This window comes from Ipomoea nil, unplaced genomic scaffold, assembly GCF_001879475.1.
Source record: "Ipomoea nil cultivar Tokyo-kokei standard unplaced genomic scaffold, Asagao_1.1 scaffold2283, whole genome shotgun sequence".
Taxonomy (NCBI): domain Eukaryota; kingdom Viridiplantae; phylum Streptophyta; class Magnoliopsida; order Solanales; family Convolvulaceae; genus Ipomoea; species Ipomoea nil.
In genome coordinates, this window is record NW_017618711.1 from 2,767,068 (window position 1) to 2,779,305 (window position 12,238).

At 34.1% G+C, this 12,238-nt stretch overlaps 2 protein-coding genes across 2 annotated transcripts; both read right to left on the reverse strand.

Annotated features, from left to right (window-relative positions):
* Positions 1 to 1,203: 1,203 nt before the first annotated feature.
* Positions 1,204 to 6,312, reverse strand: LOC109151304 (mediator of RNA polymerase II transcription subunit 30). Its single transcript, XM_019299242.1, has 3 exons — positions 5,827 to 6,312; positions 4,485 to 4,580; positions 1,204 to 1,555 (listed from the first exon to the last, which is right to left on the reverse strand). The coding sequence occupies exons 1-3, from the start codon at positions 6,166 to 6,168 to the stop codon at positions 1,457 to 1,459; spliced, it is 537 nt and encodes a 178-aa protein (XP_019154787.1). The 5' UTR covers positions 6,169 to 6,312; the 3' UTR covers positions 1,204 to 1,456.
* Positions 6,313 to 8,619: 2,307 nt separating this feature from the next.
* LOC109151303 (NAD(P)H-quinone oxidoreductase subunit M, chloroplastic) lies at positions 8,620 to 11,146 on the reverse strand. Its single transcript, XM_019299241.1, has 3 exons — positions 10,851 to 11,146; positions 9,663 to 9,935; positions 8,620 to 8,883 (listed from the first exon to the last, which is right to left on the reverse strand). Exons 1-3 carry the CDS (start codon positions 11,061 to 11,063, stop codon positions 8,701 to 8,703), a joined length of 669 nt encoding a protein of 222 aa, XP_019154786.1. The 5' UTR covers positions 11,064 to 11,146; the 3' UTR covers positions 8,620 to 8,700.
* Positions 11,147 to 12,238: the final 1,092 nt, after the last annotated feature.

The window sequence follows — 12,238 nt, forward strand, 5'->3', positions numbered from 1 at the left end:
ATTTTTGTAATAGTGTCAAAATTATTAAGGATCTGTTTGAAAAGTAGAAAAATGACTTTTAGAAAATAATTTTTGGAAAATGAGTTATTTTTTGAAAAATATTTTTCAGTGTTTGGTTGTATTTGAAAAACTGTTTTGGTGTGTTTGGTTCATTTTCTGAAAAATGAGAAGAATGATATAATTAAATATTTTAATTATTTTATTTAGAATAAAAAATACATTTTAAATGTTTAAAACTAAAAAAAAAAAAAAAAAAAAAATTATGGTTTCCGGCGGAACTTCAAAAAAAAAATAACAAATGGCGGAAAATGACTTCCATCAAAATTTGACGGAAGTTATTTTCTGCCAAATTGAGCACATTTTTCTCAGTCAACGGAAAATATTTTCCGTTGACTGGATTTTCCAAGTGTAGCCAAACACCAAAAATCCGGAAGAAATCATTTTTTGGGATTTCAAACACAGCCTAAAAAAGAAATTGTGATTTGATTACCTTTGAAAAATGTAAACTTTTTATAAGTAACTTGGGGTTGTGATTTGTTTTATTGTGGGAGGACTTTAATAGTGTCCATCTTTCTTTTTTTTTTTTTTGAATTGATGTTAGTTTTGTTTAGAGATATAGGGAATATTTGGTAAATGGCTGATAGCTGGAAGCTAGTAGCTGATCGAGTTTAGTATTAGCTGATTGAAAAAATGTGTTTGATAAATCAGTTGTTTACTATTAACTGATTATATGTAAAATGACCTTTAAGGGTATAGGTATATTATGTTATAAGCCAATAACCAAACACCCCATAGTATGCACATGTTGTATCATGATTTGTAATAATAATGAATGAATTATTCCATATGTGATAATTTGCGTTATAATTAGTATTACACGCGTCTATTGTCTTTATATGTATTTTCATTTGTTTGATGATAAATCTACAATTTTAGTGTGCACTAGTTATGGTGCAACATAGGGCTTTAGGTTGTACATTTGTTGGAGGGCATAATACATTTGGATTTTCTTTTGGTCACTGGAAATATTTGTTGGAGAGTGGTGCATCGTAAAATATGAGGATGTACATTGATGGGCTTAGTGCCGTACATCATAAGACGTCGAGATGTGCATTAGTTGTTGAGGTTGCTCTTATATCATCTAATCAACACAACACTAAAAATTAAATATCTATCAAAGAATATTTCCAAAAGAAAAATAGCTATCAAAGAACAAAGCTGTTAAAACTAGATTATAATTAAACAATTCAAACATAATATAAATTTAGTTCAAAACCAATTCATGTTGCTTGAACATGACTACATGAGATCTGCTTGGAGAAGCCTTCTCAAGATCACACCAACAAAGCATGTTTACATCATTAATTGATGCTTCTTCTTCTTGAACATCAATCACAGATTAATGCTTTCTACTTCCTACTTCTACGAATCCGGCCTCACAAGACTTGCCAAACTTTTATACAGAACAAGGGCTTTGCCAGGTCGATATGTCACCAATAACATCTCGCAACTGATCTATTAGGTGCTTCAGATGCTTGTTCTTCTCTGTGAGCTCCTACAGTATTGGAAATATAAAATGGTTACCTGAAGTAGGTTATTCATTGGATTCTTGCATCATAATCTAAAATATCAAGAAACAATTACTATTTCCATTCTTGTTCAAGTTTAAATTCACATTTTCCAACTGAAATAGAAAGATTTATGCTGTGAAAAATACATATGCACATGCATGCAAATCAATTTTGAGAGAGAGAGAACAAACAAACAAAAATGGCAAGCATGTTATAGTTTCGCACATACATTTTTTTTGGTGGAGGTTTCAGGTTTGAACAGAGATTGAAGTCAACTTGATCTTAGCAGCAAGGATATAAATTTTATTCCTCTAACAAAACCGGTAAAAGAAGGAATGGTAAAAGTATTTTCCCATTCCTATTCCCAGGAGAACAAAATTCTAAAAACATAAAATCAGTTATTCTAATTCCACTATTCCAGCATTCCATACCCACCAACCAAAAATCACATATATTACTCGAGTTTCAATCTCATTTAGAACATTTTCTACTTCTTTATTATGATAAACACCAGATCAAACAATGGGGAATAGTTCCCCACAAGCTTCTGTATTCAACACTTCATTGTAGAAAATTTTCACATCAAATTTGATTTCCTAATCACTGAAATCTATTCTAAAATGGATACCCACAGGTTAGCATGGCTTTAGCACACAATTAATTAAGGAAATCAATCCTCTAAGTGTTGACCGACCAATTGAATTGGTTGAAAACCTAATTCACCTAAAATTTCCCACCCTAAACTTTACATATGGAAAATTGATTGTTTTCCTAAGGCTCATTTTGTGTGAATGTCACATGAGCCCAGTGCTAGAAGATTATAGTCTGCGAGGAGAAACTGAGAGCACTAGAAAATATGGAGAATAGTTCTTTCTGCTCAGGCATTGTCTGCAAAAATGGAGGTGTTGAAGACAGATGCCAATTGCCAAAATGGAGTCAACCTTGGTACTCAAGGCTGCCACTGTTTCAGCCAGCAACTGCACCATCTTGGGAAGGCCAGGTAGATTTTGAAGGGTGTTTTGCATGGAGTGTAACTTAGTTTGGATGGTAGCCAAATCGCCCATATTGACGCTTGGCGACAGAACCAAAATGTTATGTTCCCGGGTATAAGCTTGCGCCCACAGAGGATTATGAGGCTGAGGTTGGAAACCTATTCTGCCTACAGTGGAGAGAGTAGGTGAGAGCAGACTATGGAGCTGTTAGTGATGGACATCATCTGCCCAGGCTAACATGGTTTGGAACTCAATAAACACGTCAATGTGTCGACCACATGACCAGCTCCATAATATGTTCTTGACTACTCTCTCAACCATAGGTGGAGCAGCTTCCCAACCTCAGCCTCATAATTGTCCGTGGACTCACAAAATGCCAATTCAAAGGTTGCATTGGAGTCATGGAATTGGCATGAAATAGAATAGTGTCTCAGGAGAGTATTGATTAAGATGTGGAATCTATTATTCCACATACTCAAATTGTCCTTGGCTTTTTACAAAAATGGGAGAAATTGACTCCCAGGACAAAAACAGGACACTTCTCAAAATTGGACAAAAATAGGAAAAACTTGTTTCCCAAATGCATATGAGATTTTACATTGTCAGAAATGCATATGCCACATACATTTGTTGGGTCGGAAAAAATAAATTCACGTCAAAAAATACCCAAATGCATTTAACATGATTCTTATTTTTCTGTATTTCTAATGAAAATAATAATAATCAAACACACATGAGAAATGCATTTGACCTATTCTATACCCCTAACACTTTAGGCTACTAGAACTTTTTTTAATGATTTTTTTTTCATAGAGGATAATTATATTCCATATCATGTTTCATGGGCAACTCTTTTTAATAGTAATTGGTGTTTTTAGGAACATGAAACCACTTTTTCATATTTCTTTTCTAAAAGCATCAAGCATGAATTCATTGCTGCGATTTTATCTTAGGGTGGTTTTCTTCTTAAACTCATTTGCAGGAGTATCTATTTCATTATTTTTAAAATTTATAATTCTTTAATATATAATATATTTCTTTTTTAGATTTAACTGATGTGGAGTCTCCGAGTATTTTTTGCATTCTGCATTGAATAGTTCACATTCAGTATGACAAACGCATTCCATAAATGCATTAACCCTTATTTTAAAAAAATTATAATAGACAATAGCATATTGGAAATGCGCTTGGCGTATAGAATCCGTTAAATGCATTTCCCATATGCATATGAAGTATTTTTTTTGTAAGAAAAACATCAAACTCATTTGGGATATGCGTTTGATGTGATTTTTATTTTCAAAAAATACCACCAAACACATATGGACTATGGAGTATGTGTTTCTGAATTCTGACAAGGCAAAATATCAAATGCATTTGGGAAACAAGCTTTTCCCATTTTTGTCAATTTTGAAAAGTGTCCTATTTTGTCTTAGGCGAATCAATTTCTCCCATTTCTGTCAAGAGCCCAATCGTCCTTGATTGAATAACCAACTGCACCGGTAAAAAGTAAAAACCAAACTTGCCTGCCTACCATCCCATGGCCTTTGCACAAGTCGATCAAAGAGAACTTTTAATAAGTTACTTGTAGGCCTTCCACTTTCAAATATCAGTAGTCATCCACTTTCTGAGCATCATTTTCACCACTATTCTTTTATCCAGAACATTTAATACCCTCAATTACAACTAATGTTCATATTTACTGTAGAATATCCATCCTACCTATTCCACCAAAGTTCTAATCATCATAATGATAAAAAATAAAAAATAAACTATAAATTATTTAGATCTCTCTAAACCCTTTCTAGAAAAAGGTAACTGCTACTCTTGATGCATAATAACAAATCATAAAAAGAACACTAATTTTAGAGGTGATTTTTTGCATAGAATTGACAGTTCTGAGATTTCAAACATTCAGAAATACCTTTCTCAAGTTACAGGCTTGATCTTCTAGCTGCTCAATTTCAGCCTCATCTGCAGGTGATGTTGGACCATTTGAAGCGACTTCAAGTGCTTTAGCCTAGTTAGCAAGAATGGCAACACGGTCTTATATTGCAACTTGTAACCATGCATAAAATTGATAACAAACATAGGTGAAGATTTCATGCACATAGACCAATTCTTGCAAAACCAAGTGTAATAGAGGTATTGGTTACTAAAAAATTCTTTCATTGCACTAATCAATTTCCAGTCAAAACACACATGCACACACACTCTCTCAGTTTTATCCAAAATGCAAATGAAACTAGTATGAAAAGTAATCTTTTCTAACTATTTGGAGACTTGAGAATCTTAACTAATTTTTTTTTTATATAACTAAAATATTCAAAGCACTTTATACTTTATAGCAGGCTTTTGTTCAGCAACATAACCAATCCATATTTTAACTCCAACAATAATTTTAATTATATACTTATCCTCTCTCTCAAATAAGATCACCAGAAAGATAAACAAGTTAATCAATTCGAAGTGTTCTTCTCCACAAGCAAAACCAATGAAAATTTACTACTTCACATAAAAGTGAGAGTTCAAAAGAAGTTGGGTAGAGCCGTGGATGTACAAATTAAATACACTTTGCACTAAGAGCAACTGATAGAAGATATTTGCACTATTATTCCCCCTTTCAACTCATTGTCTATTTCAATTTTCAAATAAATACAAAACGAAAGACTGCAAGCATGCCACCCATAAACAGATTGTTGCCGAGAACCTGTGTATGTTTGTGCAAAAATTTTGGCTGATGGAATATTGAGAACTATTCTCTATTCCATTTTAACAAAGGGTCCTTAACTCTTCATCATTCTTTAATACAATACTGAATTACTACCCTGGATATTCATTTGTGCGCAAGCTAATAATGGTTGGTAGAATCCTTGGGAGTTCTTGGGTTGCATTCTCAAAGATAGTATTGTGAGGATCTAGGGTTGATTCACATTATTTTGCTAAATTGCTTCTCATTTGCAGTGTAATATGCTTTTTTGGTTGGAATCTCCCGGAGTAACGATAGAATGGGCAGAGAAAAAGGGCAGCCATAGGAACACACAAATTTCACTCCAGGGTAACAAAATCTGAAAATTTAAACGATATGCTATACAAATTTTCTGTCACTTGGTTTTGTTGACAGAATTATGCGATTGGAGCTATGTAATAGAATGTAAACTTCAAGGGTTTTAAGTAACAAAATTGATAGATGGAGCGTGAAAAGAGTTCACCATGCACAGATGGAGGGCGATATTTGTATAATATGTAAATACAAAGTAAATTACCTTCTGTGAATTAGAAATGGCAGTGAGAACAGTTCGCAGAGCCGCAACAGAGGACTTGTAACGAAGACGAGACTCATCGAGGGCTCCACCGCCGACATCAAAGTGGTGAGTGGACGAAGAGGACGACGAATCGGATGAAACCTCGCCGCTTGCGTGGTGGCCGTTGCTCAAAATGGCGGAAGCAGGTGCAGCGGCAGACGAGGGAGTGGTAGACCAAAGAGTAGGGTTGCAAAGCTCATCGTTCATGGCGGAGAGAATCTCATACGCTGCTTCGATTGTTTCTTCCAAGTGCTTCTGTCCCTCGATTGCCAGTTCCTGTATGGTCTTTGTCTTTTCCTCCATGTATGTACGTCAAGGGATTTGCTAATAGTTCCCGGCGAGCAGTGGTGGCGCAACTGTGATTGTATAGTGGCGGAGACGGCGAAGCAGGGAAACTGGATTAGTGTCAAACCGCTAGCTTTATTGACCGACTCAAGTTATTTTTTTTTGAAAGGACCGACTCAACTTATTATATCGTCACCAATGTGCAATTCTTATTCTGGACTAGGGGTGTTAGCAAACAGAACTTTCGGTAAACTACGCGTGTTCGTGTTCGATAAGCGTTTGTTTATGTTTGTTTATTAAAGATAACCGAACATTAACAAATAAATTTTAGAGCTCGGTTAATAAACGAACAGAGTCTAAATAGTTGCAAGCTCGTTTGCTAGGAGATCGTGAACAAGCTCGTTTGTATTCGTTTAATAATGTTCGCAAACAAGCTCGTTTCTGTTCGTTTAATATTTGTTTGTATTCTCTTTATAGTTGTGTTACTTGTTTGGTTATTTTTCGTAAACATATATTATTTCTTGTTCATGAGCGAATTGTGATCATAAAATGTTCATATGTTTGGTGATTAAGTATTCATGAACGTGTTTATAAACGTGAACGAACATATTTGTGAACGTGTTTGTTAATGTTAACGTGCTTGTTGACAAACATGTTCGTGAACGTATTCGCGAACGTTAACAAACACTAATGAACGCTTAACAAACGAACACGAACAACCTCCGATTTATTAACAGCCATATTATGGACCCTGGTCCAGTACAACGTCATCCTCGAGCTCCTCTAATTACAGGGCATTTGATTGAATTAATTTAGTTGTTGTAATTCAATGAAGAACTCAATTACATTGTTTGATTTAATTGAGGGAATTGTGAATTGTAATTTTCTAATTTTGTTAAATTAGAATCATGAAAAATGCGTCTGATTAGAATTTAAATTTACTCATACAAAATTTAAAATTTATATTTTTTTTGTTTCTTAATATAATTTTCTTAATTATTAGTCATATTGTTAGAATTATAATATATAGGCACAAGTGCCAAATAGGCTCATCTACTACTGCGAAATGCTCAATTTCCACCGAACTAAATTAAGTATCAAATAGGTCCATCTACTAATTAAATTTGTTCAATTAACTTTTTTTACAGGTTACCAACAGGTTATCTATTTATTAATTATTAAAAAATTAATAAATAAAATAATTAAAAAAAAAAAAAAAAGATAATAGCCACCGGCTATCTTTTTTTAAAAAAAATTAATTATTTTATTTATTTATTTATTTATTTTTTAATAATTAATAATTAGGTAACCTGTTTGTAACCTATAAAAAAGTTAATTGAACAAATTTAGCGGGTAAATTGACCTATTTGACACTTAATTTAGTTCGTGGTGGGAATTGAGCACTTCGCAGTAGTAGATAGACCTATTTGACACTTGTGCCTAATATATATGAAATACAATAAGGAATAAATCAATTTAGTTATGTAAATTTTCTCTATAAATTTATCTAAATATGTACATGATCAGAGATTATAATAATCATACAAAATTTTAATTTTAATTTTATATGTTAGGGAAATTGATACTGGCCAAATATATGAAAGTTCAACTATATTACGAAGTATTATATCGTACATTTTAATATCTTTTCATTTTTTTAATTTTGTATTTAAATTCATAATAACAAATTTTTTCTCCGTGCATCGAACAGATAAAACACTAGTGTGTGTGTGTCTATATATATATATATATATATATATATATATATATATACACACACACACACACACACACTTAGTATTATGCTCCCATGACCTCCCATTTATTGAGAGAGTTACTTTATGCCATTTGACCACAAAGTCATTGGTTTATGTTTCCTTCCACTTACATTTACTCAATAAATTTCCAATAGAAGGCCGGTTAATTCATTAATGCAAGCCTTGGGGTGATTTAATTAACATGTCTTGTTCCAAAAGGTTGAATCCCCAACCTTAAGGGTCCCTCGCACTCTGACCCAACAGAACATGTGAGATGATGTAAATCACGGTGATTCAATGGTTCAATAGACAAGGCCAAATGTCGATGCGCACAATGAATCTGCCCACTTTGGACTAATTAACATGTCTTGCTTTTATACCTGATCATGCTAACTCATAAATTTTTAGTATCAAAAGTCATTTTTTGGAATAAAATCATTTCAAGAAAACTCCCTTTAATTTTAGTAGGAAAGACCATGTAGTGCCTCATGGTTGAGATTTGAGAATGAGGTTGTTTTAACTTTTAAAGCGTCTTTAACAGAGCCGATTACTTTTATAGGCTCCAATTAAGACATGGACACATAGTCTGATCTTTTGGGATTGATCGATTTTGGTACTAAATTGAAGTTTTTTATCTCAATTAGAAATAGTTTAAATTGATAGTTGGACTGTATATTTATACTTATATACTTTGTGCTCGACATAACCAAGTAAACACAAGAGAGAGGAATTCATTAATTTCTTTTTGTATTGTTTTGTAATTGACACAATAGATTCAAAGTGCTTAATTAGCTTATTGGTTTACGTCTTGAAGCTTGCCATCGTAATTGAAACCAATTCTTGGTTTCCCCATGCTGAAGTTGAGGACTCTTGCATCCATGTTGTATTGGATTTCTCCGGCATAAAGAAGCCTTCTGATGTAGTGCTCTATATCAGAACCAATCAGCCGAAGCGTGTATTCTGTCAAAGGCGCTCCCTGGTACAAATCAAATTCAAAGTTCATTTTTTGAAACTTCATTTAAAATATAGTGTAATTTCATTTTTAGTATACAATTTAAAAGTACATATGTGCAGTATATTAAAAATGAACTTTTAATTATAGAGTTTATGAACTGAATGTATTATTTAATGCAAATTCAGGCAACTATAAACAATGTACAGAGGAGGAAAGATAGAAGGAAAGTTACAACAACTAACCAACCTATACAGCTATTCAACAGGAGTTAAAATATACTCCGTAACAAATACACAGATAAATAATGTGAGCCTCATATGTCCTTAATATTAATATACTAAAATGGATATTTTTATGTATTTTAATGTTAATATGGTAAGAGCCAAGCACCTTGTGCTCAGATGACATGTAATGACATATCCCATGTGAGAGGTCATGGATCGTGCTCAGATGGCATGTAGCAGGGACGGAGCCAAAGGGGAGCAGGGGGCATTTGTCCCCCCTCACCCCACCCTCACCCTTACCCCTACCCACACTCCATATATAATATTTATATGTATATATAGTACGGGTTTTAGTATTAGTATAAAAAAATTATCTCTTTTGTTTTAATGTTTCGTCTTTACTATAAATATTTTCTAAATCCGTCCCTACTTCTTCGCTCCGAATTTCTAACTCCGTCCCTGTCATGTAGTGACCTCTTCCATGTGAGAGGTCATAAGATCGAGCCTCGGTGGAGGCGCTTCATTATGTTTAAACAGATACTACAATGTAATAGAGTAGAAGCATTGCATATATACCTCATAATGATCAACAAGTTCTTGGAAGTAAGAGTAGACTTTGTTGCAAGTCTCATCCGTCCAAAGGAACTCATCAGTTGGGTCAAGTATGAGGGTGAGCTTGTCCATCTGCGTCTGGTCGAACGCGCACGTGTCGGGATCGATATACGCCGCGAATATCCGCACGTGCCGAGTCGTGCTGCTCAGCCACTGCCCTCCGTACTCTCTCCCCATGTTCCTGTTCTTCACATTTATCTGCGCCTCCACTGGCCTCAACGGAGTCTTCATTCCTTCCTGCACTCACATTAATTAATTACTTCAATTCATTCATTTTTTTACGTTTATATATGTTTATTAATGTTGGTCGAGACTCGTAAAGATCAAGTCTAGCACTCTTTGACTGGGGATTATTGAGCGGAGGCCCTGCTTAATTAAAGGGTCAAATGTAACACACAAAGTTTCGAAAATGTGTGACAGTATAAAGAAATAAAATTATGTCTTCGCTATTAGTTGCCCATGCTCTTGCAAAAATTTTGTCAGGTTGGGGGGAGTGGTTTCACACTGCTCCTCAGTTCCTGGTGAACATTCTTGGTTCTGATATAATGCATTAAGCTTTTATTCTCAAAAAAAATAAATAAATAAATAAAAAATTGTAATGGGATTGTTGGACAGAGGCCAAGCTTAAAGGACCAAATTCAACACCCAGCGTCTCGAAAATAAAGTGATAAGTTGTATCTTAGTTACTAGTTATAACTTTTGTCATGGGATTGTTAGACGGAGGCCAGGCTTAAAGGACCAAATTCAGCACCCAGCGTCTCGAAAATAAAGTGGTAAGTTGTGTCTTAGTTACTAGTTATAACTTTTGGCATGGGATTGTTCGGCGGAGGCCAGGCTTAAAGGACCAAGTCCAGCACCTAAGGTCTTGAAAATGTGTAACGATATAAGAAAATAAAGTTATGTCTTCGCTACTAGCTACAACTTTTGTTATGGTAAGTGTTTGATCCTAACAAGTAATAGAGTCAGTTGATTAGTGCTAGTTGGAGGGAGGCCAATAAAAGCCAATTTAACACTCGGTGGTTGGGCCAAGTCCAACACCTAACATCTCAAATATGTGTAGTGATAACTTGATAAGCGCTTGATACTAATAGTTAATTAATTAGTATATGAATATAATGAACACAGAAAGCATGCAGAAAAGGCTTATATTACCTCAAGCTTCTTCTGCGGCTCTTGTGCTTGATTGATATCTTCTTCAACTTTGACCTCTGCAGAAGCTTCTTCTTGTTCTTCTTCTACTCCTGATGATGATGATGATGATGCCGATACTGTAAAACCAATTCTCTTTCTCATATTAGAGGCCTTTGACCAGCCGCCCATCATGGAGAGGGTGGGTCGGGCCATGTAGGATGAAGCTGTTGCCATGGCTAAACAAATTTCTTTTTTGCTTTCCTTAATTTCCCAGTGGTTAGTTATGTCTCAGAGCGATATGTATAGCTTGGTTTTGTGTGGATGAAAAATTCCTGGTTTTTAGTAGCCTAAGGGAATCTGTGGGTCCATCACTTTTTTTTTTCTTTAGTATATCTATTCCTCCAATTTTGTGGATATATATATATATATATATATATATATATATATATATATATATATATAAGATTCTCAATAGAGGTTTTTCGATAGTTTTTAGAACAATAAAAAATTTGTGGGCTGATTATAACAAATGGGAGAGAATTTTTTGGGTGTTTTTTCTCTTGCAAATGTAAGTTTTTTGTAGACTCAAATGAGAGAAAGGAAAGCAAAGCTACTACAGTCAACTCGCGTGTGGCACAAATTTTGTGCACTGCATGCACCCGGCTGGGCACGTTAATCTTTAGTTTTTTACACACGTTAATCTTTAGTTTTTTACTTTTTTTAATTTTATTTTATTTTTGTTTTTTTTTTCTTCTTTTTTGTTTTCCTCTTCCCTTCTTTCTCTTTTCTAGTTGTCAATTGTCATAACAAAAAAACCACCAAAAATTTATTACTATTGAGGTTGCTCTAAGGACCAACAGTCATCCACGTGGCATTTTGGTGCAATAAGGTGTATTATATTGAATTATTGGCATGTCCGACAATTAATTATTAGTTGATAAACAAATTTTAGCCCAATAAGTCCAATATTGATAAGGTCGATGGTCTAAACAAACTTGCCAATAACTCGAGTCACTCAAGATTATTTCACAAATTATTCTATGGACCAATGTGGTCCCGGGTCTAAATGTCCACAATTTATATACTCTGCAACTTTTAAAATAATTGAGGTGACAAATTTGGACACATGAATAACTCAAGAAGAAAAAATGCTTTAAGCCTATAATTCCAGAGGAAAACATACCATTTTCCCAACATATATTTGGACACAGTAGTAAAAGATCGATGGATTAAATTTTCGATAGTGTTGCAAAAAGATTAAAGATGTAGGTTTGTCAATTATTGATGTCACTATTAGATGATTGCAAGGTTGTCCAATAAATCATTATTTGCTTCATGCACTCATGTTGGCTATTGCCAAAATTTCAGCTATAATCATAGACCATAAACAACTTTCATGATCCATTTGA

Coding starts and splice junctions, on each gene's coding strand:
- LOC109151304 (XM_019299242.1), bottom strand. CDS start 6,168: ATGGAGGAAAAGACAAAGACCATACAGGAACTGGCAATCGAGGGACAG. Junction 4,581..5,826: donor CCATTTCTAATTCACAGAAG/GTAATTTACTTT, acceptor CTTGCTAACTAG/GCTAAAGCACTTGAAGTCGC. Junction 1,556..4,484: donor AAGCCTGTAACTTGAGAAAG/GTATTTCTGAAT, acceptor CCAATACTGTAG/GAGCTCACAGAGAAGAACAA.
- LOC109151303 (XM_019299241.1), bottom strand. CDS start 11,063: ATGGCAACAGCTTCATCCTACATGGCCCGACCCACCCTCTCCATGATG. Junction 9,936..10,850: donor AGCCGCAGAAGAAGCTTGAG/GTAATATAAGCC, acceptor ATGTGAGTGCAG/GAAGGAATGAAGACTCCGTT. Junction 8,884..9,662: donor AACTTGTTGATCATTATGAG/GTATATATGCAA, acceptor GATTTGTACCAG/GGAGCGCCTTTGACAGAATA.